Here is a 26,314-nt window from a genome sequence, read left to right as displayed (position 1 = left end):
GCCACCGCCGAGGCCACGAACGCAGCGCTTTTGGTTAAATGTTTCAATAAATCAATTCAATTTCCGAAATGATTGAGTTTGCATTCACTTTTGCAGTTCGTCTCCGACTCTCCTATTTTGAGGGATGAGTCACAGAGTCGACTGTTTCTGCTCAAAACCGCTGTCACGACGTCACAAGTGGGGAACTAGAGGCTGAATATAGCCTCTGGTTTTGCAAGAATCTCTTCGAGGACAGTGTGTTTTTTTTATATTTAGAATTAAAGGTGTAGTGGTTAATTTGATGTAAAAGAAATCATCAGGAAAACGATTGCAAACCCCCAAAAACGATTCAAACAGAGCAGATCTTAACGCTGAATGCAGAGCGATAGAAGTATCAACCAGTGAAGCATGTGCTGGAAAGAAGTGCAAAGGATGACCGCCGTCTGTTCACTGAATGTTAAATGAACATTTCACTGGAGAATTCACAGGGGGAGGATCAAACGACGTGAAATCGGCCAACTTTAAGCACATGGTTCACATTAAGAGCTCCAAATCAATTTGTAAAGATTAACAGATACATCATTAAAACAAAACAAAACAAAAAATAAAACATGAGTCCAGACTAGAGTTGATTTCATTGGGTCATCAGGTTAATACTTTATTTTTGTTTGATTGCAGCAAAGAGAAAGAGAGGGAGACGGAAACGAGGGCAGAGAGAGAGAGAGAGAGAGAGAGAGAGAGGAAGAATGTAGGAAAAAAAAGGGAGACTACAGAGCTGTGGCTACAAGCCTTTGTATCAAATCTAAAGACAAAGTCATCAGGCAACATTAAAACATCTTTTAAAAATAACATTAACATATTTTTCGTGGGCTCTATATGGCACAGTATTACCCTAGACATGTACACGATACCAAAAACAGTTTAGCCACACCCCTACATCTATGAACAGCTTCATAGCAAACAAAGCCATGAAATCTATCTCCAAACCATACTGCCATCTCTCAAGGAAAACGTCCCATTTTGCTATTCAAATTTCTTATGCCATAACAAGGCACCTCAACAGGTTGAAATCTGGCAGATCCACGTCTTACTATAGAGAATTATTTAAATATCAAAGCAGAGGCACATTCATTTAAACTAAAACATACAGTAAATAGTTGTATATTACCACCAGATTCCAGTCCAGTCACTACGATACGTCGATTTGCATGCTTTTGGTCGGTATGGTAACCATGATGGCAAACTATGGCATAAGAAATGGTTCAAAAAACATCTACAGGAATGGCTTGAGATAGTGTATTGGAGACAGCAAGGCTTTTTTACACTGAAACTAACCCACAGAAAAGTGTCAAAGAACAAAAGAAAGAAGAAAAAAAAAAAAACAGGTGGCCCATATACTGCCAAGGGATATGCTGCTCAGGCAGATTTATTTTGGTTTTTCATTTTTCGCGCAGTCACTCACTCTCGTACACACAACACGTACGCCTCCACGCAAAAAAGGCTTGTAACCACACCCGAGGGGATGCTTGTGCGCCCCTGCAGTTGGTCACAATGTGTTTTAACACTCCTGCCCGAAACCAAAAAAAGGCGCCCCGGTACCATCGCACACACACGTGCACACACACACTGAAACACTTCATCCAGAGGAGGTGCAGTGTGCGTTTGAGGGGAAGAGGGAGAATTAAACAGCTCCTAAAAACGGTGATCGTGACACGTAAATGCGGCAGCTAGTTTCGTGGAATTGTTTCCAAACTGCGGTCTATATTGAATAATTAAAAAACAACAAAAAAAAACAAGAGATATGGAAGATGAAGAGAGTCAGGAAAAAAAAAAAAGCTGTGCGCACGATGCCAGATTTGCTGAGGATATAAACGGTTAGGAAGCAAGTGTTGCTCATGCTTTGTGGATACAGAACCCAAGATTACTGACATGTTCCTAGGACTACTGTATATATGCATACCAGACGTTATACGGTTCTTTAACAGGTTATTTGTGTCAAAAACAAAAAACAAAAACAAAAAAAAAAGAAGGAACTGAAACCAACTCTACCATTAATGCAGTTGTACTTCATTAACCTCATGACTAAATTTACATTCGTATTTTTAAGTTTACTCCCCCTTGTTTCACTGAAGCCATGTCCATCCGGTAAGAGGGCTAAACAACATAAACAACAGAACAAACATATAGAGATAACATTACACGTAACAAAAAAAGGCCCCGGGTGGTCACCTGGGGAGTTTCGGCCGCCACTTTGGCTGCTAAGCTCAGCCTTTTTCCTACCTCTTAGTAAACGACACGGGGCAGGAGGGGGAATTATTTAGGCTATTTGAAATCGCCCTTTAGTAAGGGAGGAGGACGCGTCGTCCCCAAAGTCATTTCTGGGTCCTTCTGACTCAAGAGTCAAACAGTTTTGTGCCCGTATATATTTCTTTTCCTATACAGAAATATCTCAATACCCTGAATCCATTTTTCTTTTTCCCCATCCTCGCTATCATTTCCTTCTTCCTGGGTTAAGAAATGGGCCGTTTTTTCCCTCCAATCAAAGAGTGGAAAAAGCTACGCAAGATGAAGGTTGGCGGTTTTTTTTAAAATTCTTTTCCTTTTTTTTTATTACGTGAAGGAAATGAGATGAAAATCGGAAGTGCAATGGTCTACCTGCCTCTCATTCTTACCCAGTGGCCAGCTACATATCCCAAGCAGCTACAAGTGTCCCCTTTTTAAGTGACCACAACTTTTTTCCTACTTTGTGCACATAAGGTATAAACTATGGTGAATGCTCTACAGATCCTATAGTGCCGCCTGGCCACAGAGTCGCCAGGTTAGTCGAGACGTTAGAAGCTCGGATGATCCGTCGTTGTCATCCGTCCCAGCCACAGCGTTGACTTCTTAATGATTTGGATATGAGGAATCACTTCTAAATGCACTTCTATATATTGACCGACAGTAGCTATCCCGGCTAGAGCAGGAACGCTGTGTGAGTCTCACACGGAATGATCTAGCCACACACACACACACTCACACACACTTTCACACACATATGCAGTGATACCTGCTTAAGCCCACCTCTGCATGCACAAATCATCTACACACATGTGCATGTACATGCTCGTGTTACTTCCATGGACAGTTTTCAAACGGCGGGAAGCACCCCGCGTTCTCTTTTCGCTCACGCAAACACGACGCACGGTTTTTTTCGAGTTTGCTTAACGCTCCGACTGTGTTGGGGGCGAGGACTCTTCTGTCACGTCTCTCATCATTGTCCACGCAAACCCTTCCCTGAAGAGTGTTTTATCCTCGCTACGTGTTGACTATAAAGGGAAGCAGCATGAAACTTGGGTTGTTTTTTTTCACACGACACGACACCCCCCCCCCCCCCCGGTAGCAGTTCTTATTCTTTATAGATAATATAATGAGTACGGGGAGGAAGATTAATCAAGCTCTAGAACTACGACACACTACAGCAAGACGGGAGAGACACGGAGGAAGGTGAGCAGGAGTAAAGAGAGGGGAGTACATGACACGTCACTATAACATCGGGCCCCTCTCCCCGTTTCTTTGCTCCTTCTCCTCCCTTCAACCTAATCCTGGTTTAATGCCTAGCTCTGATCTCTACTGAATAAAAGAGAGGCAGGGGTACTGTGCGAGTGTACTCAGTGACCCAGTGAGCACGCACCCCTCCCGCTCCTGTCCTAAATAGGCCAGGCCGTCCCCATTGAAATATATTCCTTACAGTGCTTCTGTGTCCTACGGTTTGTTGCTGCTGTCTCGCTGTTTCTTGCTGCTGCCGCCGCCGCTGCTGCCGTACAGGCTGGGGTTGGCCACAAGGGGGTGCGGGGCCGAGCCCATGTAAGGGCCGGCAGTGGCTGCGTAGTTGAAGATGGCGGGGAGGAAAGGCAGAGGCTCCACCTTGTCGCCCCCAGGCGCCATCATATTCAGAGCCACGGGAAGCGCCGCCAGGTTATAGGGGTAGGCTAGCAGCTGGGGCCCGTAGAGCAGCTGGTAAGGGTCTGGATAAAACGGCAGCTTAGCCAGGTCCCCGCCATTAGGGACCATCATTTTCCCCAGCGGGCCGAAGGGAAGAGCTCCAGCAGGATAAGCGGACATGAGCAAGTTCTCCTCCTGCTTCTTACCGGAGCGGTAGCTGTCCGGCACGATTAGGGGTAGGGGGTAATTCTGGGCATGGTAGCCCACCGGGGTGACGTCCCCCTGCTGGGAATCTCTGGAAGATACAGTATCGTGGTGCTCCGGCTCAAGTGGTTGGGGGGCTCGGGGGAGAAGCAGAGCGTGGGCAGAGGGGCGGTCGCCGGCACCAGCTGCTCCAGTGGGCAGTGGAAGTCTGTCGAGTCCTTGTGAACTGGAGTGAACCTGGCGGTTGCCTTGAGCTAGCGGGCCAATAGTTGAGGGGGGCCGGCAGGGAGATTTGGGAGTGTGCCTGTGTGAGGAGGATCCATTCATAGTGGTTTGAGGGGGGATATGCTGGGGAGACGGAACGGGGCTCAAGGGCTCCTCTTTAGGGACCAACAGAGAAATCTGCTCCTGCGGGTCGTGTGCAACTCTACTCATGTGATGGGCCCTCTCCATCTCTTTCTCTCTCTCTTTCACCATTTCTTTGTCCCTCTCCCTTTCTCGCTGCCTCTCCAGCTCCCTCTCGTTCTCTCGGTGCCTCTCCATCTCCCTCTCTCGAGCTAGAATGGAGGACATGGTCAGGTCTTGTGCTTCGTCCGGAGAGGGACTCCTGGACAGGGGCTGAACTCTGAGGTCTTGGACCCGGGTTGGTTCCTCGTAACCCACGTGTAGAAACACACCGCTCCCACCGTGCCTCTCCCTGTCCATAATGACCCCATCCCGTTTCACGAATCCCCCCTCGGAGCTGAGAGCCGTTGTCATGGAAACAGGAGGAGCAGCAGTGGTTATTCTGGTCTGTGACGTCATGGGCACATTCTGAGAGGTGTTGGTGGATGCCACGGCGTGCACGGGGCTGGGTATTCTATGGATGTGGCTGTCGAGGTGCTTTTTGCTGGGGGTGCGGTAGTCCAGACATTCGGGTCCATTCATGACTAGCACGCTCTGGAGGGTAGAGGGTGGCGTCAGATCGTGTTTGGTGGGTGTAAGGTTAACCGGGCTTTCTAATGGAGGGTCTGCAATCTGTGGACTGGGCTCTTTCGCCAGAGCCGGATGCGTGAGCTCCGTCAGTTCCGGTTTGTCGCTGGATTCTGACGTCGGGTGCTCGTCCGTCAGTTTGCTGAGATGGTCTTGGTGTTGCTGCGAGGCCAGACAGTCGCCACCGCCGGGCGGGTCTGGCGTTGAATAGCTGATAACTGAAACCGAGAGAGCGCTCGGACCCTGGCATTTTTCAGTCTCTGGGCCTCGTCTGACAGCGTTAACAGCTGTCTCGGTTGTTTTTGGCTCCGGGTCTTTATCTTCCTTTTCTCTCTCCGGGGAACTGCTTAACTCGTGGCGTCGGATATGGCGAGTAAGTGCTGAGGATGTCTTGCACACCTTGTGACACTGTGGACAGGTGTGTCGTGATAATGCTCTTCTGCTTAGGCGACTTGGACTAGAATTACTCCCCACTAAGCCTCCCTGGCCCCCCCTTTCTTCATCATAATTTGCCATTTCTGGCACGGCTTTAACCCCGAGTCCTTCAACTTGTTCGCCGAGTGCCACTTTTGGGGGTCCAGAGGTTGCCTCAGTGGGCCTGGGATGCTGGGCTCTCTGGTGGTCTTCCAACTTATCCCTCGAGGGAAAAGTGGCACGACAGAAGAGGCATACAAACTCCAGCAGATGGCTCAGCTCGTGTTTGTCTCGCTTCCTGGGGCTGGAGAACCAGCAGCCGCATGTACCACACTCTGCTGCGTTCCCGTTAGTCCAAGGCCGCCTCTTTATTCCTGTAGGGGCCACTGAGGTAGACAGAGGAGGCTTTGGAGAGTGCAGAGGAGGAGTGGAAACCTCGCGATGGGCCTCCTTAACTTGTTCTTCTGCGTCTTTTTTTTTCTCCTTCAGCGGGGACGGGAGATAATCTTTCTTTTTCTCCTCTCCCTCGTCTCTCTTCACTTTTGACAGCTTTTCTGGTTCCTCGCTACTCCTGTCCTCTTGCTCGTCTTGTGATTTCTCTTTTTCTTTAGTCACGTGGTTCTTGAGCCTCTCCGTCCTCCTCTTCAACCGAATGGAGCGCTTGAATTTCAGTTTCCGTTGCCAGCTCTTGACCCTCTGTAGATGCGCTTGGGCCTTTTTCTTAGGCTTGTAGGAGTAGTAAGGCCGCCATAAATTATCATCTGTGTCATGGTCGCTGTCCTGGTCACGCACCTCCCGACGGAAGTAGTACTCCCTCACCTCGTCTGGGGATTTGGAACTCTTTTTCCTGACCTCCTCCTCCTCACAGTCGCCTCCTTCCTTGTCGTCTTCTTCTTCCAGGCTGACTCGGCGGTGGAGGCGGTGTTTATGGTGATGGTGGTGGGAGTGTGAGTGGCGTGTTTCCTTGGCTTCCCGCACAGATGACGCTTCACTCCTTTTGGTTTTAGGCGGCGAGAGGCTCTTGTCTCTCCTAAGGTCCGTCTCGGAGATGCTGCGCTTCACTATGGCTTCCTCGCCAATACGTACAGTAATCTGGCACAGGGGCCCTGCCTCTTTGACCTGTGACCCTACCGACGCTGACATCAGCTTTGAGTGCGACATGTCGCCCTTGCTGTGGGATTTGCGTGATTTGTGAAATAATCTGCCCGTCTCTTCAGCCTGTCTACCTCTGGAGCCCTCCTCTGTGGTGTCTGAACTGTCTCTTGACCTCTTCCTGTGGTTATCTGCACTATCCCTTTGCTTTTTAATTGGTCTGGGAACGCCCTTGTGTGAAGCCTGACTGCTGCTGGTTTCGGAGGATGGACTGCTCATCGGGCTCTTTTCACTCCCAGAGGTGACCTGGTTGCTATGCACAATGACAGAGGACGACACTGCTGTCCCATGAACTATGACGGAGGGTTTCGTATGGCCATATGTTATTACAGAAGGCATGCTAGTTTCTGTGCCTCTACCGGTCTTCGGGGTTTTGGTTTTGCTGCTACTAGACATTTTGACGCTGCCACTGCCTCTCCCCTGCTCTAGCTCTGGGGCCTCACTCTCGTGTTTTCTAACTTGGGGCATGTCTGCTTGGGGGAGGGGTATAAGTGCGGCGAGGTCCCCGTGCTCAGCAGACACAGGGAAGCTATCGGGGAAGTCATCTGGGTCAGGCTTTACACTCTGAGGGTGGCCCCCACCGATGAGGCTCTGTAGGTCCCCGGGGCCCAGAGCACAGCCCAGGCCAGGCAGGGAGAGGGAAGGTGTGTCAGTTGGTGGCATTAGCAGGCCATTATGCAAACTGTCACTGTACGTCTTGTAGGGTCTCTTCTGGGAGCGCATGGGGAGGAGGCGGTAGAGTTTGAGGGCATTGGCTTTCTGCTTATAGCCCCCATTAGCTGTCTTTTCACTGGAGATGAGGCTGGGGTTAATCCCATGGATGGTCTTCTGGTGCGTTTTGAGATTGTAGTAGGTGGCGAAGGCATCCCAGCAGAAGATGCACTGGTAGCGGCGCTCTCCCGTGTGCCACACTTCATGCTTCGTGCGGTACTCGGCCAGGGCAAAGACCTTGTCGCAGAAATGGCACGGGTATTTGCGGCGCCAGGAGTGCACGTTGGAGTGACGCTTCAGGCTGGATAGAGTCATATAGGAGCGTTCGCACACGGAGCAGAAGTAAATGACATTGCCATCCACCACCTTCACAAAATGGTGCTCATCACCCGCTAACAGCTCTGCGGCTGCTGCATCATCACCTTGGATACGTGCCAGGAGGCTCCGTGCTTTCTTCCCCGGCCGTGCCTTGCCGATGTCTGATTGCCCCACAATCACCCCCCCCTCCACTCTCACCTCGCCCTCCTCGAGCGGCTCCTCCTTTGGCTGCACAGTGAGAGAGGGAGGGCCCAGGCTGTGGGAGGGTAGGCCTGGCACCCTGCAGGAGGCCTCGTGGGATTGCAGTCTCTTGCTGTGGATAAAGACTTTGCCACAATAGCAGCAACTGAGGGCACGGCTGCCACGATGCAGCCGCATGTGGACTGTCAGGGAGGAAGCCGAGCTGAAAAGCCGATGGCACACCCCGCAAATCAGCTCGGGCTTCAGGCTGTCAGTAGGGGAGTAGGAGGATGAGTGAGGGGGTGCGGTAAGACCCTCAGACGGGGGAGGGGGAGGCGGTGGTAAGGGGGGAGGAAGGTGTAGAGTGGGTGGGTGAAGACTTGGTCCATGAGGGCTGCCCACTTTTCCAGCAGGTCTCCCTGTTATTTTCTCCCTCCGTTCTGCGTCCCCGCCTCTCTGATAGGCGGATGTGCCCAAACTGAAGAGGATCTGGGCGGTTTGAGAGGGTGAGGCTGTACCGTTGGCCACTCTGTGCCTGTCGTCCCACCCGTCGCTACCGTAACAGCCGCCTGAAGACCCGCTGGAGGATCTCGGGGGCGACCTGTGAAACTGAGTCTCTGGATTGAGTTTGGAGCACTTCAGAGGAGGTGGGGATTTGATGTCCTTCCGACTAAGTGCATGAGTCGTCATGGGAGATGAGGAGGAGGAAGGGGAAGAGGACGGAGAGCTGTCGTGCCTCGGGGGCTTAAACGGTCTGTGCTTTACGTCCATGGTGGCGTCCAGTTTCCACAGCGAACCCTCGTCGGAGCTCTTGGAGGATGGCCGCCGGCGGTGAGGGGAAGGGGAGGACGAGGAGGAGCTACGACAGTGGCTTGGAGATGTGAGGGAGGCTGGAAGGGGGGCGGCACTAAGTGGGAAGCTTAAGGTGATTTTTGCATTTTTAGGTCCATCAGCCATGTCTTCCAGCCTGTCCTCTATCATGGCCTCTCCACGGCCTCCGTGCCTTTTACCCTTCATCCCCAACTGCTCGGGTTCCCCTTCCTCCTCCTCCTCCTCCTCCTCTTCTTCAGGCTGGAAGGCCACTCCAAGACAGCGGCCTGGTTTGTATAGCCCTTGGATCTTGCTCGGGCCACAGAAGTTGACAGGTGAGGAGTCGTGAACTGGGCGACGAGTGTCTGCAGCCACTGACGACAGTGGCGGGGAAGACGAAGGTGACAACGGCCGACTCTGTTGACACGTGGCGTCCTTAGCTGAACGACGTCTGATATTGCAGAAGGGAGTTAGCCCAGCAGTCAGGTGTGGCTCACTCAGACGAGACTGAATAAGGCCCGCATGGAGGGGGTCCCACACCTTCTCACCGGACACCATGACCAGCCCCCGAAATCTGAAACAGAGAAATCAGACAAGTACACGTCAGCCTTCAAAACATCCCGATTAATAAACGCACAACTCCGAAATAAATCACTCGACATAAAGCAAAGAATCGAGGTTAACATACACCCAGAGCTCTCGCAGTACCAGTCATGACGCTCGTGGAACACTTTTGAGAAACGGAAAAAGAAAACTGAATGCCCCAGCAATGCTGAACTCCAACAGCTCAGCCAGGAATGGTGAGTGAAAGGAGGGAGAGGGTAGGGGGGGAAGGAATGAATCTGCGGCAGTGCTGGTTTAGATTTCAGCGTGCCACAACCGAGCCTTCAGAAAGGCATTCCAGACATCTATCTCTCTCGGCTGTGACACAACATTCCCTATGCCTAATTGGAAGGCGTTCAGATTTAATCAAGATTCCCTAAGAATAGAGTCTTGACTTAGATCCATGTCCCGAAGTACGCACGCAAAAATAGTCCCGCTCTCTCTCGCTGTTTGAGCAAGAGGCTTGTTAGCCATTCCTGGCAGTGGCTAGTGTTTGCCGGGCATGACTCTAACCATTTATTTGAGAAGGCTAAGGCGGGAGGGGAGGAAAGAGGGGAAGAGGAGAAGGGAGGGAGATTGCATGCATGTGCACAGAGAAAGGGGTGTTTTTCCGCCCTCTGCATCCGGTACAATCTCAGCTAAGCTGTGGAAGATGAGCGACATGCTATTCTCATTTCCATTTTAATTCGACTGCCATGGTGGTGGTTACAGTCCCGTTCTCCGTTTACAAATTCTCCGCGCGCGAGATAGCGGTAGATTCTCGCGTGATAGGCAATTTGCTGTTATTACTTATTTAAAAAAAACGGGTCCATAATTTAGGTGTGCAGATTGGGGGGGGGGGGAGAAGAACGGCGACGGTATACGGCCGTAATGATGCGACGAGAAGAAAAAAATCCTCAGTCATGCTTTTCTGCCTGCGTTTTTCGAGCAGCAAAGCAGCCAGGAAGGCAGGCCTCTGTAAAATTCCACAGGCAGCCCTGAACAGGCAGAAACTAGGTCAGCACTGTTATTGCAGAGGGAAGAGGAGGGAGAGAGAGCGAGGGTGAGGATGAGGGAGAGTGAAAGGGTGATAGAAAAAAGGGAGAGAAAGAGAGAGACGGGGAGAGCAGGAGACGGAGAGAAGGAAGAGAGGAAGAGGAGGTGGGGGTATTAAAACAGTCAGACACGCTGCACTGTCAGACAGACAGGAGCCCGGGCAAACAATCACATAGACAAACACGTAACCAAGCACATGCACTCACAGCAACACACAAACAAACATGCGTGTGTGCACATACACTCGTACATGCCCACGGGCAAAAACAGACGTAAACAAAGTAGTTCAACACTTGTAAATGAACCCAAAAGGTGAATCCGAGTGGCACAGGTGAAATTAAGTATGGTACAAAAAATAAAAAATAAAAGGAAGATAGAATTCATGACGTATGTGCTTTTTTGTGCGGGGGACAACAAATCAGTTGATGTCTATTCAAGATGTGGAAAAAAGCAAGGATGCACGATCCTGTCGAGCCGGGCCTGCTGTGTTTTGCTGCCCTGTATTGAAACAGGCCTCCCATTCGCCAAGCGATAGATGTTGAGCAGGAAATCCCTTATGGCAAGCGCCAGTCTGCTACAAGTGGGCGGACACACCGAGAGACACGGCTAAGGCTAAAAATTTCACCATCTCATCTAGTGCTCGCGCCACAGGCAGGAAAATGCGTATGACGCACCCTCGTTCTTTCCCTTTATCTCCCTGTGACGCACACAGCCGCTGCACAAGCAGAGTCTGCACGACTCGCCATCTGACTGTGACAGGCAGCTTTTAACGCGCTTCGAATGTACTGGATGGTATGCAAAGTAACGTGTGCACATGCAGAAAACCTCTAGTATCATTATTATTTGTGCAAATGAGCAGATACACACACACACACAGCCTCCTGTACAAGCTCACGAACCGGCACACAAACAAAATGTGACCGTGAACGTGGCGAGGACCGTAAAGGGAAATCAAAATAAACGGGGCGACCTTGTTCTCACACCTCTCGTAAACAGGATGCTCGGCACAAACAAACACATTGGTCAAACTATAAAGCGGTAATCCTTTTACACATGTGGCATGAAGAAACCGCACAGCAGAGAGAACAGGTTCTCGGCTGGGGCAGGACAAATTATTAACCAGGCCCACGTAAACATGAAACACATTTCACCAAAACGCGTTGGCTTCCATTTAACGGCTCTTCACTGGAAGACAAGAGGGGAACAAAGGCCTACATTTGGTTACGCACTGATTCAATTTGTATTCAATAGAAACATGAATTAAACACAGCTGTTTTTTTATTTTTATTTTTGTATTTAATTATTTTAATTTTCAACCATTAGAGACAGCAGATACTATTTACTAATAGCAGATTAGTCTCCCTCAAGTGCAGTTTTGTGCAGAAATGAAAAGCGCCGCTCGCCTTAAGCAATCCTAACATTGTCCGCTAGAAGTCTGGGACCAATTCAAAACAGAAGTTTTATATTTGACAGTGACACTTTGCCATTAGCATCTGAAAAAAAAAAAAAACATGCATCCCTTCATGACCTTGGAAACCATTAGTTAGTAATCCGCTGAGTTTAAATGGTCAATCAGTCACTAGGAACATCGCTGCTAAAGTGGCCTTGCATAACGCGAGGCAGGATGGCAGAGGAGTTTGGCGGGTTCGCCAGCTCAAGGCCTTGAACCAGCCGTTGAGCAATCTGTTTATTCCTCACTGGAACTAGTACTCGTGCAGACAAATAACTGTCGGGATTCAATTACCATGCATGTTTCCTTCTTTTTCATCCTCCGTCTCAAAAGGAAATTCCAACCACAGGTATTGTGATATTATGCGGTTCAAAATAAAACTTTATTTGCCTCTAAAATAAACAGCTTTTACGCTATTTGGTTCAATACTTTATATTACATAAAGCTTTTTAATACTGTTTTAGTTTCAACCTAAATTACTTGCACAGTTCAATACGAATGCAAGCAGTTTGTATTAAAATCTCGTTAAAATGAAATAAAACGATAATTCAATCTCTCACCATTAAAGGACCATCTTGGTTCTTACTTTCATAACTGTGGCCATCATCGTGCTGACCAAAGAAGCTGCTCATTTCTGGGAACTCATCAACGTTGCTAAGGAATAATCAGATTGGGGCGAGGAAAGCGCTGGTCAGACAATAACATTGGTAAAAAAAAATCTCTCATTGCACAGAAAACATGTGTTTTCACGGAGCTACAGTAACTGCAACAGGGTACACTGGTACTCGCAGTACTGTGGGTCTGAGCGGAACCAGGAAGTCACTTTATAATATGCGTATTTCTTCTTCGCACTTCTTTTTTTTGCGTTTCTGCATTCACAGATCCAAGCAATTAGTCTACAGAGTGCAACGTAATTACTTCTCATATGAATGACGGACAAAACTCTAAAAATAAGAAATTGTAATAAAGCAGAAGTATTCTTTACTTATATCTTAAGCAACGGTGTGCCGTCATCATGTGTGTGTGTGTGTGTGTGTGAGAGGGGTCAAGGGGAGTGCCTGCGAGGCAGAATGTGGGGGGCCTCGGTGTTCCAGCCGGTGAGCCAGCGGCGAGGAGCATGTGGAAAGAGGAAGGTGTCGGTTGGGCTTTTCTCCCCAGTGAGGGGCAGCCAGAGGGGCCCAACTATCGGAGCAGCAGTTGGTCTGTGTAGGGGAGGGTGTGTGTGTGTGTGTGTGTTGTTGAGTAAGGGGGCATCGTTAGCAAGAGCAGCTACTGAACTCTCCACAACCCCCCTGGCCGAGAGAGCGTGGTCGAGCCAGCCAGATGGGACAGAGGGAGGGAGGAGGTGAGTCGGTATGGGTTGGGGAGTGGTTGAGCGGAGGTGGTAGCCGTGGTCGTGGTGGTGGGAGGGGGGGGACTTCAAACATGTCTCCGCCTATGTTCACATTTCATGGTTTCCTTGTCTTTCAGATCCCCTCAGCATGACTGACTGCGTGCCCCCCCCCCCCCCCCGTTCCCCCCCCCCCCCGCGTAAACTGTCGTATGGTGGTGTTTTCGCATGCCGCTCCACGCACCAGTGAACCTGCCCATGTCTAAAACACCATACTCTCCACGCCGTGTTAGCTCTCAGCCCAGCAAGTAATTCTCATAATTCTCCTCGCTCGGAACGGAATCGTCGGAGGTATTCGGAAACAGTAAGGACGAGAAAAAGAAAAAAAAAAGTACCCCTGGAGAGCAGTAACACTACACCGGTGACCTTTTTGAGGTAATTTCCCCAAAATCATTTTCAATTTCACGCGCACTCCCTGTAGAAGGGGTGTGTGTGCGCGAAAGCCCCGTTGGAGTTCTCGGTCTCAAACAAACCGAGAAACATTTCGGCGTTAGCGAAGCGGCGCGTTGCAACAGTCACAGTAGAACTACGGCAGGTTACGAGATGAAGCCCTGCACCAGTTTCCTGAATGCGTCCACATCCTTTATGTTTGTGGCATTTAAAAAAAAAAAAGATTAAACTGCGTAACCACGCCAACCAACTCGCAATCAGCAAGACATGCATCTTAGCACTTTTTATTTATACGGGGAGAAAAAGGCCCAAAGACGAATAAAGCAGACATGATTCATCTCATGTGGGACCCAAAACGCACAATGCCACCACTATGACAACATCGTCTGTGCGACACCACGGAGCAGCGAGAAACTACACTTCCTATCGCCTGACCTATGACCCTTACCCCTGTGGCAGCGTGGATCATATATCCATACATTGAGCACGGGGGCTTGGCCTGGCATCCATGGAAACCAGGAATGTGGAGTAGTTGGCAGCAGATGCTGTGTTGTTTTGAAGGAAAAAAAAAAAAAGTAAGGCATCGGGGCAGCAGCAGCAACAACGCCGTTGGTGACATCAATATGCCCTCTGCTGCTCTACGAGAGACAACTTCCAGCTAAACAACAAGCTGGTAAAATGGAGGACCAACTGGGCGGCCCAGGACCGGAACGAGAGACGGAACCACTCGGCAGAACTTGAGATGTTTACCATCGCCTACGCGCAAGTTTTTCCTCCCCACAAAACCTCCTATGATGTTGGCAGTAACTTGATGAGCAGGAATCGGGGAGACTGGCCCACCATGTTAAGACCCCCCCAAAAACACAACAAAGCTCATATCTGTTCTGACGTGTGCTGGCCGCCCACCCGTCTGCCGTGAATCACGGAGAGGCTTTCGGACAAATTAAAAGTTTCATCGCAATCTCCAAAAAAAACGAGCCATTGCTCTTGAAATTAAGAAAAAAAAAAGAAAAAGGAACTGCGTGGTGTGCAAGCAACAGAGGGGAGGATGAGGGAGACAAGGCCTGTAACTGGCACACACACACACACACACACACACATACACGGACAGACCCAGCACACACAAATACGTGTCCACAAACACACACACACACTGCATAAATATGCACACCCACTAACACTCACGCCCCAGCACACGCACAGTAAAATAAAAACCTTTTCCTCCTCTTCACGCGCAGAGCAACCACCGCCGCCGCAGCAGTGAAGCAGAAAAACAAGCAGGAAAACAACAGAATTCAGCCTCTCTTCCTCTTATTCTCTCTGGCTGTCTCTCAGGAAGGCAAGCATACAAGAGAACGTACCTCGGAAAACCTCCTGCTGCATCTCTGCTGCGATGTGTTCTCTCCCCTCACACTCCCTCTCTCCCTCTCTCTCTCTCTCTCTCTCCCCCTTGGTCTGTGTATGCGCACGTCTGAGTGTGTGTGTGTGAGTGAGGGAGAGAGAGAGAGAGAGTGAGCGCAGGGAGAGGCGGTGCGCACACACACACACACACACACATACAGGCAGCAGTGTGTGAAGACAGAGGGCAGGAGCGATTCTCACACTCGAACTTGCTCGCTCTCTCTCACTCACTCCCCCTTTCTTGCTCTCTCTCCCTCTCACTCCAGTTTTTTGCCTCTGACACACGATTCTTAGTGTTTTTGCTCTTTTTTTTTTTTTTTTCCAGCAAGTGAATCCCCCCCCCCCCCCCCCACTCTGCCCTCGCTCCCCTCCCTCCCCACTGAATCCAATCTTCTTTTTATTTGGAAGTGTTGTTCCCTCTCTCGCTCTCTCCCCACACACACACACACACACAGTCATGCACACTCACACTACTTTATATACACAAAGCCCAGCGATAGGGAGAGGGAGGGAGAGGCAGAGGGAGACAGAGTGGGAGAGCAAGCAAGCAAGAGGACGCCATTTAAGCAGTTTGTTACGAGCACTGCAAGTCCCCAAAATGGCTGAAAACAAACAGGAACCACGCCAACTCAAAAAACCTGGGCACGGGGACGGACGGACAGACACACAGACGGGGAGTGAGAGGAGAGGGAGCGGAGAGAGAGACGGCGAGACAGAGGGAGGACAGTGGCAGTCAAATGGCGGATGGGAGCACTCTGTGAACCGGTGAAGTTGAGGGGGAAAAAAAAAATGGAAGCATTAAAGGGGTAGTCCGGCGATTTAGCACCACACTTCGATAAAGTTGAAGGACGTGCGAGGGGCAGATTAAAAAAAGAGCGGGCAAAATCGATGCAGCAGAGGCCGAGATATCCCGACTTGAAGTCTTTAGCGTGGGTCAAGCTCCAATAACGCCTACATTTCCCAAGATGCAACTTGATCTTTCACTAGACTCTTTCACTGGCTTTCATACTCAACGTCCTCAGTCTCTAACCTTGACAGGCGTTCAGATCCAAATCGGCGCCGTGTGAAAAACAGGCCGCGCTGATGGGATCACTTTGTTATTGCAACAATAATTCTATCCTCCATCCCGACAACTGCAAAGTAAACAAAGGCAGTTGGGTTGCCCAACACAGTATGGTGCTTGATGACGTTGCCTTTGGTTGCACAAAACGCTGAGCCAGCTTGCATGTTTTTTTTTTATGGCTTGAGCCCTCTGCTACCAGGCCATGACGGCAACCAGAACACAATATAATCTAAAAAAAGCTCCATCCAGATGTTACGACTCCCCATAACAAGGAAAACAATCTATATGTAAAACCAGTGGAGTGCCCATTTGGAAGAGGAGAGGTGGTAAAGGTGGACAGACAAGACCTGGGGCAGGGAAACCCTTTGATTGTCCATGGCGGAGCTCAGCTAAAAGGGTTCAAGTGCTGTAGGTGACGATGCCGGTGATGTCAATCAAGTGCTTTTAGGTCGGCCATGTCACCCATGTGGCTAAATGTGGCTAAATGTGGCTAAAGTAAAACTCCTGTTTTCTTTTACGGGAAAACTAACCTCGCCTCAATGAAAAACACAAAGGTGCCGCCGCTTTGTCATCGGGTTCATGCGGAGGGATATCGCTGCTGATTCATCCGTCTCCATGCAAAATGCCACACAAAAACAACGTCGTTCCGGTTGCTCTCGGCCACGCACGTCACGGTCAGCGGAAATTCCACACATCTCCGTCCCCCCCCCCCCCCCCCTCCTCCGTCAGCCGTGAGCCACTCAGCGGCCTCAGATAGGAGCTATTCTATCAGCTGGAACAATAAGGCAGAAAAATAAGAGGAGCGTTGGAAGAATGTCCTAACACTGTTATGCTTCAGCACCATTATAATTCTCACTGTCCTTTTGAGTGGACCCCCCCCCCCCCCCCCCCCCCCGGTACCCACCAACTGAACCTTGACGCCAACAACCCGCCCTCCTCCTGCTCTTCCCCTGCCCTTTCCCTCTCTCCCTCTCTTTCATCACTCTCTCCTGCCCTCATTGTACACTGCCACACTTGTCTCCATGGGAACCGCTCGGGGATTGGGTGTTGTTCCTGTGACCTCTCTGGCTGTTGGAGTTAGACGAACTCCCCCCCCCTCCACACACCCCCTCCACTCTCATGCACTCCTGCACGCTCTCAAAGCACGCTGGGTTCCCGTGGAGGTGAACGCATCACAGCAGTTGTGAGTAGCTTTAGGACAGTAAAATTAAAAACTAGAAGTGACAATTTGTCTGTGTGAAAAGGGGAAAGAAAGTGAGGCCGCATGTGTGTGTGTGTGTGTGTGAAGCAGATTGCCCGTTGGCAAAGACAATAACGTGTGTGTGTGTTCCAGGAGTGCGACCACTCGGTCCACACATGTGTGCCGGCATTGTCCCGTGGCCGCAGCCAGCCACAAACTCTGTATTCAGAGGCCCCCCCCCCGTTGTCCCGCCCGTCCCCATTCACGGGTGTTTGGCCAAACGTGATCATAGCTTTTCATACTGTGCTACCAAGCGACACACACATCTGAATACACAAGGATGGAGAAACTAAGGAAGCCATCTTGCCGGAAAATTGAAACCATTAGCTCGCCGAGACTTTAAATATTAAACCGTTGGTCTTAATCTGATGGAGGGCCTTCGTGGGGGTGTCGGTCAACCTTCTGGCATACAAAATATTTTTTTTCCCCACACAATTAACTATTTATAAAGAATAAAACAATAAAAAAAGACAACTAGTAACATTAATCCCACACACACTTACGTAAATGGCGCTATTAAAGGCCCACTGCTTTTCTGCCTCCCGTGAAGAGCAGGATCAGTTAATGACCTTAATGTGACGAGCCGATTTGAACGCACGTTTCTAAAATTTCAGACACGACGCTGACATATTTGAGTTGATGTGGAAAAACTCGCAACATTATCCTTCATTTGGCGTCGTGTTTCTCTCCCCGTCGAACGCTCGCTCTCATTTTGGTTCTGTTTTTGGTCTCCACCGAGTCTTGAGGGAAATCTCGGGCTCATTAGCAGCTTAATGCTCCTCTATGTTCACCAGTTAGTCGCTAACTGCGTCTGTCTGCTGCTTGTTGCTGGGTAGGAAGGGCCAAAACAGCTGCCTGCTGCAGCTGAAATCAAATCAACGCTACGAGAGCGTCAAAAGTGGACCGCTTTGCAGAGAGTCTGCTTATAACTACCTGCGGCTCCAGAACTGTGACCCCCTTTCACATTCTGCTGCTATCATAAGCATAATCATTATAGCCGCTTTAAGTAGAAACGCGATACATTTCAGACAAAACATATCAATACATAAAACTTTGTTTGCTTACAATGAAAACCCCTACAGGGTAACTTAAGGAGTTTAAGAATTCAGAGTTCAATGGCCTCACATTGACCTGCTAAATGTGCTTTGTGTTTCCAGTAAAAATACAAAAAAAAAAAAAAAAAAAATCAGAGTGAGCCAGTCGTCTTACATTTGATAAGGAAGGAAAAGTTCACAATCTCTGTCAGTTCCCAAGAGGCAGCGCCGCGCCCGCAAGGCAGGCTGTTTTTGGTTTTGGTGCAGCTGAGCACTAAATGTGCTAAACTCAATAAGGGCTTTGTTTGACGTGCAGATCAGGTATCAAATCTTAAGTTTGGCTTTCATTTGGGAGAAGAGAAAAACAAAAAATACAGTATGAAGACGGCAGCAACAGTGCTCGGGTCTGTATACAATGTTTGGTTCTTCTTAAATTCGGCTGAATTCCTACGGATACACGTGTGTGTGAATATTATCCTGAGGCGCGCTCAAGGGTTAGTACACATCCTCAGTGCTCTCAAAGAAGGGGATGACTAACCTGCTCTGCAGCTGACTTGGCCGGAGATCAAAGTGGGAAGTCAAACGACGCTTGAGGAGTTCAAATGTCAGCGGTTTTTCTTAAAGAAGAAGCAGTGGCTTTGCGAAGGGGGTGACGCGGCGATTCCTCCGCCTGCAGCCCTGAACACAGAAGGACGGAGGGATTGGGTGAGACCACGCCACATGCATTTTCTGCAAAGTGCATGTTCAGGTGAGCGTGACAGATGTTTACATGTGGAGTCACAGATGCATGTGAGTGGGGACTTTGAGCCCTCGGCATTGTCTTACAGACAGAGAGCCGGTATAGTGGGTAATTTGTGGCGATGAGCGCGTCGGGGCACGTTCTGATCTAACACTTCTTGTTTACAAAAACTAACGTCAGGGCCGGAGTCTAACAACGTCACGCTTCCTCAAAATGTAATGTTGTAGATTAATATTAATCAAAATGTAGAATGTATACACAAGTGAATGCCCACTCACTGAAAAGGTTAAAGGTCGCCCACAGTTCACATCGGAAGTACAGGGTTAATGTACCTCTCTAGTGGGATTTCCCACTTAGTGTGGAGATGTATGCCAGTAATAAGACCAGCAAAAATAAATCGTATCGTTACATACCAGATATACATTGAACATGCATATTATTATTATTTCTTTCTTCAAGGAGCTTTTAGTCCCAGTGATGTGTTAAAATCTTTTCCTCACGCATCAAAGGGTGGAGAAAACCCATCTAATTAAATATTCAGAGACATTTTTGAGTCAACCGTGCTTCAACTCTGGCCGGGTGAAGAGAGTTCCAACTAGTAATGTTTTAATTAAAAATTCAGATATTATAGTTCTGCCCCGACATCCTTTCTCATGTGGAAATCATATTGTCGGAACTGAAGCAGAAGTGAAACGTTCAATCCAGAGGTCAGTGCAACAATTCCTGTCTGTCGCAATATATTTCTATATTTACAAGATAAATAAATAGATAAAAAATAAATAATAGGAATACAGTGGGAAGAAAAAAAGTAATATTTCTTGCTATATTCAAGTTATTTATTCATAAAATTACCTCAATCTTTGCTCTTGTGAATTACTGGATATTTGTACTGCTGGAATCTAAAAGTTATTCAAATAAAGGCAAAAACATTGGGAACGAATGTCACAAAATAAAAATAAATACGGCTGGTAACTCCAAAAAATGTTCATGCGTTAATTATTAATGATAATACTATTAATAATTTCCCTGTGCTCACATCACAACGCTATAGAACAATCTCTGAACATGCACTCTGTGACTCTTGCTGAGCGTCACAGCTGACAAAGCGTTCAGGCATTTTAAGCTTTTTAAGTGTCAGTAGATGAGAAACTAATTTTCAGTGGAGGTAGCGAGTTCAACGCTGCCCCAGCCCCTCGCCTGCAAGACAACGCTGAAGGACTAAAACACACATTCTGAGCTGATGTCAACCTGCAGAGTTGAGAGGATGGAAGCACTGAAAGGCCTCATAGAGCTGCGTTGACAAGTGATGCTCAACAGTTATATAGTTGGGACTTTTTGTGATATAACTCCAGAATATCAAATGGCGTGCGTCAGGCCGACTTCAAAAGCATTAAAGCTGTCCCAAAGCGTGTTTGTGAACACTGCTGAGTCACACAAACACGACGGGTAAAATGCCACGCGATAGAGTTACAGTTGGAATGCAATTTACAATTAGTTTGATAGGCAATAAGCAGCTGGCAAAATATGGTTGTATAACTAGAGAGAGAGGGGGGGGGGGAGAGAGAGAGAGAGAGAGGCAACGGAGAAGAGGAAGAGAGGGTTCGGAGTGTGGACGTTGCCAAAGGAGACTGGAAAGGATAGGTGGAAAATCATCTGGGAGGGGTGCCTGATACGGCGAGGAGGGAGGGAGGGAGGGAGGGGAGGGGGTGGACGGACGGCTGGTTTTTCCACTGCCAGAGAGAGAGGACGGCTAAATCAAATTAATTAGCTCCTTCATCTCCAGGCAGCTACTCAGGCATGCTGTACTGGCGAAGAGAGACAGTCGGAGGGAGAGAGAGAGAGAGGGGGGGGGGGCTGCTGCTGGCATAAGAGAATGGGAGAAAGCGAGATAGGACACGGTGGAGGGGTGAAAAGCCCGCTGTGTATGTGCGCCATTCAGCAGGATGGGCAGCGGAGGGGAGGGGTGCATAATTCTCTGATAAGCTCCGGGGTTGTTTTGCTGGAGCCTCTGTTCAGTTATGAGGAGGAGGAGGAGGAGGAGGAGGAAGTGGCCGCATGTTGGCTGACGCTGCTCGCTACTGCGCTCCGGGGCGACGGTACTTCCTGTTTCTAGACAGCCTGTATTTTGAGGGCACTGTAGTGTAAACAACCCCTGCTCGCCTCTTTAAATAGCGCTTCAATCAGAGCCGCCCGGAAAGACGCGGAGCTGAGAAAGTCAGAGAGAAAACAAAAAGATGCTCAGGGTGAAACTTGTTCCGTGATCAAAAGTAAAAAAAATAATACATCACTAATAGTTGCACTGACATCAGAAGAAGGAGGGGAGGGGGGGGGGGGGGGGGGGGGGGGGAGAAATCAGGGAAAAGGTTGAGAGGGAAAAAAAAAAGAAAGTAAGACAGATGGTTAGAGGCAATGGCAACATGCCAGCGGAAACAAAACAGCAGAACAGCAGAGAAACTAAACACACAGGAAAAAAAAAAAGTGAGAAAAGAGGGAGAAAAAAAGAGGCAGGGTGAGTGGTGTGATCGGGAGCCGCTGCAGGCAGCATGTGGCCATCTCTGATGCCTAATGTGCATGAGAGAGGGGTGAAGGGAAATGCAGCAAAAGGAGGGGAAGATGAGAGAGTGGAAGCGGGCGTATGAAAATATGAAGGTTTGAGAGCAAGTGGGAGGTTCAGACAATAAAGGAGACGCTTCGGCGAGGAAGGAAAAGCAATCATGTGACGACGAGGGTGGACTGGAGCGAAAGGAGGGGAGGCCGAGTCGATTCACGACGAAAAAACTTCAACTAGAATTAAACGCCTTGTGGTTGTATTCCCCCCCACAAAGTCACAGTTCATACGCTCAGCTTGACGTCTGTGAGAAAGTGTCACGATTAGCACACAGATTCTCAAGTTATGGCCCAAAACTTTCTTTTGAGGTGAGGTCACGGTGACCTGTGGCACCGTTTGTGGCCTTCTTGAGATATCGCTTTCATGGAGAATGGGAGGTCACAGTGACCTTGACCTTTGACCTCCAAAATCGAATCAGCTCATCGTTGATTTTAGGTGGACGGTTGTGCCGATGTATGGACAGATGAACGTACAGACGTACGAGACAGGAAGGATGGACAACCAGAAAACATAACACCACTAGTCACAGCTGTCGCTGGCACAGAGGAATTCAAATGAGGCTTCCCAAAAGAGGAGAATGATGGTGTGTGTGGCAAAGAGGTGCATGACACACGGTGCCAGAGGTCACAACCTTGGGAGAACAGCGCGGTAGACGGGCTCAGTGCAGCAGCGTGGCTGGACCAGACTTGGCTGTACTGCGAGAACTCCAGATTAACACTAAGCCGATTGCAACGCGAGGTAGGATCAAGAGCAATTAATTTAGCACCCAGATAGTTCCAGGAAGAGGCTGAAAGAACCCGAACAAAACACAGATCTCCAGCAAAACTCAAATACTAGCTGACTTAACATCGTTCGTTCGCTTGCAAATTAGCTGGCTGAAAACGGCGTAAACGGCCCGGCGGAGCGGTGTAAAAGGGAGCAGATGAGAGTCTGAGAGGTCTGAAAGGGTGTGTGGGTGACAAAAGGAAGGATGAAAGAAAGATGAAGATGCTTGGCAGGGGATGACATCAGCCAAAACAAACACCCAAAGAACAGGACATTCTCTTGCAGATAGAAAAGGGCTGTCCTGTCCGGTTCCAATGGGCTCTCAAAGACAGCATGCCTCCGGCCCTGCGTCACACATTTTTATTGCAAGAACAACATCCTGGTGCATAACTTAAGGGGAAATACATCCTAGAACAGATCATCTCATTCACATAACAGCCAATTCACTTTGATTTTGCGTACGAAGACTGCACGCAAAAACTGCCATGACTAAGCAAATCTCCTCGTCTGTTTTTGATGGTGCATATTAAACCGATATTATAGATAAGAATTGGTTATTTTTACAGCAATGCATTCCCAGAATCTGATTCTCAAACTTTACCGAAGCCAAAAAAAATCTCCATTTCAATGTAAGCAGGGGTGTATTATTTAAAGAAAAGCATCACAGCCTTCAGGCCTTGGTTTTTAGAGAAAATTATCCATGCTCACCACCAGTAATTTAATTATTTTACATGTTAACATTTTTTGTTTGGGTGGATTGCGCTTCAGGTGCTCACTAGATAAATATATCATCGGAGTAGTTTAGGCTTTTTGATTGTATATATCAGGTTGAAAGTCTGCTCCTCCCACCACGCTTTGCATCTGCCCGTCTGTTCCTCCCCCTTCCCCACATCCCCATCCACCCCTGAAAACACACACTGGGCTCTGACATCAACAGACAAGAGCTCCCCCTAGATACACGTATCCTCGCCCCTTCCAGGAATCAAAGCCTCTGGAAGGAGAAAAAATAAAAAAAAACGTTGCAACATGTATACCAAATAAATATAGCTAATTATAAATGATCTGAGTATCTTTTTACAAGCAGTACAACACTTTGATGCCTGCTCTAAAAGAGCAGCGACTGTGGACAAACCACGGCCGCCGAGCCACACAGATTCTGCAAAAAAGTCCAGCATCCCAAAGCATCGACTGTTCTTCAGCATTGCTTCATCAGTTTGGATGATTTAAGACCTTCATCTCTTTAAAATACCACTAAAAATCAATTTTAATAAAGATATGACAAATTCTAAAATCATGGGGAAATGAAAATCTAAGCAAATACAAAGATAAGAAAGTACGTCAAAAGAATTCAACTGTATTCATATGCATTCATCATCGCCTTGAAATTCTAAGTCATATTTTTATATATTTAAAGCTTTTCTAACTCTTGCCAACATCCAGTTTAAAGTAAACGTGTGTTCAGTAGAAATCAGATGGCCTAAAAGTATTTTTTTTAAATAGAGTAAAAATACTCAGAATGAACAAGTTTAAGTGCTATAGCTAAGTAACAAGTATTACCAGCAAAACACACTTTAACATCAAAAGTAAAAGTATATGTACTGAATGGCTCCTGTTATATTGTTAGATATGTAAGCAGCATTTTATAATAGTGGGTGGAGGGTGGGCAAGTTTTTTGTTATTTTATATATCTTATATCAAAAATCTAATGTTCAAGAAAGTGCTTTGCATGTAAAGACTAAATTGGCAATGACTAACTTACGGTTATAAAAACATACAAGATAATAATTGCAATATTTCTCCTTTGAAACGTACAATACTTGAGTAAATGGTCATAGACTACACTGTTCTATATTTGTCTGTCAATTCTGAATATTTGTGTTTATTGAGGGCATTTGTAGTGTAATTTTTACCCTCAATTTGTGAGAAAATTTGGGATAAATCCTTTACAAACAGTGCTCTAGATGGACCAGCCATTCAAAACATGCGGATTAATTCCAAGCAAACTACAGACCATGTCCGGGCCTCAATGCACTAACCTCCTTGCAGCAGTAGAGGGAGCACGTTTGACAGTCTGGCGGGACTCGCTTCCGCATTGAAAACGTGGTTGTGCAATGTCTTTGCAAACGCTGATCGTTCTCACTACGAGCCAGAGGAGGGAGCCAGCTGGTCAATAATGAATCCTTTGTATACTCGTTGCATTGCATGGCACACATGGTGAACAAAGTGATTCACTGTCACATTCTTCTGCGCACGTCCAACTTGGCATGCACGCAGTTTCCTGAAATCACCCGGGAGAGGACACGGTTTGACCCCCGTAAGGATACTGCAGATGTGGCATCTATTCTTGCGTCTGGGCTCCAGTGGTGCCTTTCTCGGCTGGACCTGCCAAACAAGAGATGGTGGCAGAGAGAAATGCTCATGCTGAAAGCAACACGTAAAAAAAGCTGCCAAGACTGAACATGAATGGATTATTTTTAACATGATCTCTGTTTTAATTACTAGAGAATAAAACAATCCCACAGTTCATCGTGTTTGTCAAGTGTCTTTATTTAAACAAAAGGGGTAAATATAGCACCAAGTGTCAAGATGTTATAAGTTGTCACATTGTCATTGTCATAATAAACACTAACGTCACATCAGAGCTAATGCAGTCATAGCAGAAATATGTCATTAAAATGTGGTTCAACCACCTTCTGGACGCCTACTTCCACTTCTTTAAACGTATGAAGACAAAATACACAAACACAATGTAGCACCTCTTGTGGGACAATGGAACTGTACGGCTCTCCAATGATCATACATTAACACGGTGTACGGTGCTGCTTGTGGACAATTATAGAGCCATTAACAGCGGGCAGACTTGTTCCCTTCCCTTGGGCACAACTAACGAGAGCTCGACGGATAAATCTATTGTGTAACAAGCTAATGGCACCTCTTAGTCCCTGGAGAAAAGAGTAATACTTTAACTAACCTATAACCTATAACACACGAACTTTAAGTATTCAACATAAAGAGTATTCGTCACAATTACTATAAAAACCAGCTGTGAAAATAGAGTGTTGACTAAAACAACAAGCTTCACGTTATTCTTTCAATAACACACTTATTCGCACGCAACGTTAAAATGGCAACTTCGAACCAACGAAGAGTCGAGCAATGGAAACACTGGCTAGCTTAAAGTCTCGTCACTTTATATCACTGCGTTATATTCGGTGAAATAAAACAATCAGATAACACGTCCTTACTTTACCTCGACAGTTTTTCTGAAAATGCGCAGCTATGCGACCGGCGTAGTTAGCCAACAAGAATGTCCCAGACTCCATCTTTCTCGTTCACAACAAGAAGCATCTCGTCAAACACCGCCATGTTGGGTGCTAAGGGACTTCAACAATGCTAGCTATAATAGCCCTCATTTTGTCCTCGCTGTAACATTACAGTACCGTTTATACCCCTAATACGTTTGTAAACAACACCCGTTTACTACAGCGTTAACACCGAGGTAAAAGTTGACTCGCAAAACCGGGGATTTTCTTAGCTAACGTAGCTAACACGTAGGTTAACTGGTAAGCAGCTAGCTTAGCTTAACGTTTTGTCTCGTAACGTTAATTATACTTAACCAACACTTTAAGACATCCCCTGAACATAACGTAAACCCGGTCTATATAACGTTAAACGCTAACTGTATAAGCCACGCACAATACATGTTGAGAACGTGTTAACTTTACAGACGAACAGCAGGGAACATGCCGTAGTTCTCGGAAGAGTAGCCATATGTTAAGCTAAAGCTACTGAAACCACCGGCTGTAATGCTAAGAAATAACAAATCGTGCGTTAGTATTTAAAAAAAGATATCTTACCAACTAGAGAATTACTTTCAACCATCACAGTTTTGAGTAATTGAATATAGTGGCCAATTAAATGGATAGCGAACG

General features: G+C 47.7%; 1 protein-coding gene across 3 annotated transcripts; it reads right to left on the bottom strand.

Annotated features, from left to right (window-relative positions):
- Window positions 1-607: 607 nt before the first annotated feature.
- Window positions 608-18,873, bottom strand: zbtb4 (zinc finger and BTB domain containing 4). Of its 3 annotated transcripts, none has more exons than XM_084003525.1 (2): window positions 18,809-18,873; window positions 608-9,238 (listed from the first exon to the last, which is right to left on the bottom strand). In XM_084003525.1, the coding sequence occupies exon 2, from the start codon at window positions 9,220-9,222 to the stop codon at window positions 3,724-3,726; it is 5,499 nt and encodes a 1,832-aa protein (XP_083859651.1). In that variant the 5' UTR covers window positions 9,223-9,238; window positions 18,809-18,873; the 3' UTR covers window positions 608-3,723. The 3 variants fall into 3 exon arrangements, with proteins under 3 accessions (XP_083859651.1, XP_083859649.1, XP_083859650.1); XM_084003523.1 differs by lacking the exon at window positions 18,809-18,873 and adding an exon at window positions 14,894-15,160; XM_084003524.1 differs by lacking the exon at window positions 18,809-18,873 and adding an exon at window positions 14,748-14,887.
- Between the last annotated feature and the right edge of the window lie 7,441 nt (window positions 18,874-26,314).

This window comes from Eutrigla gurnardus (assembly GCF_963514095.1).
Source record: "Eutrigla gurnardus genome assembly, chromosome: 23".
In the NCBI taxonomy this organism is placed as follows: Eukaryota; Metazoa; Chordata; class Actinopteri; order Perciformes; family Triglidae; genus Eutrigla; species Eutrigla gurnardus.
This window is presented reverse-complemented; position numbering and strand designations above follow the sequence as displayed.

Bases quoted from the DNA above. Each gene is read 5' to 3' on its own strand.
- zbtb4 (XM_084003525.1), bottom strand. From the start codon at position 9,222: ATGGTGTCCGGTGAGAAGGTGTGGGACCCCCTCCATGCGGGCCTTATT.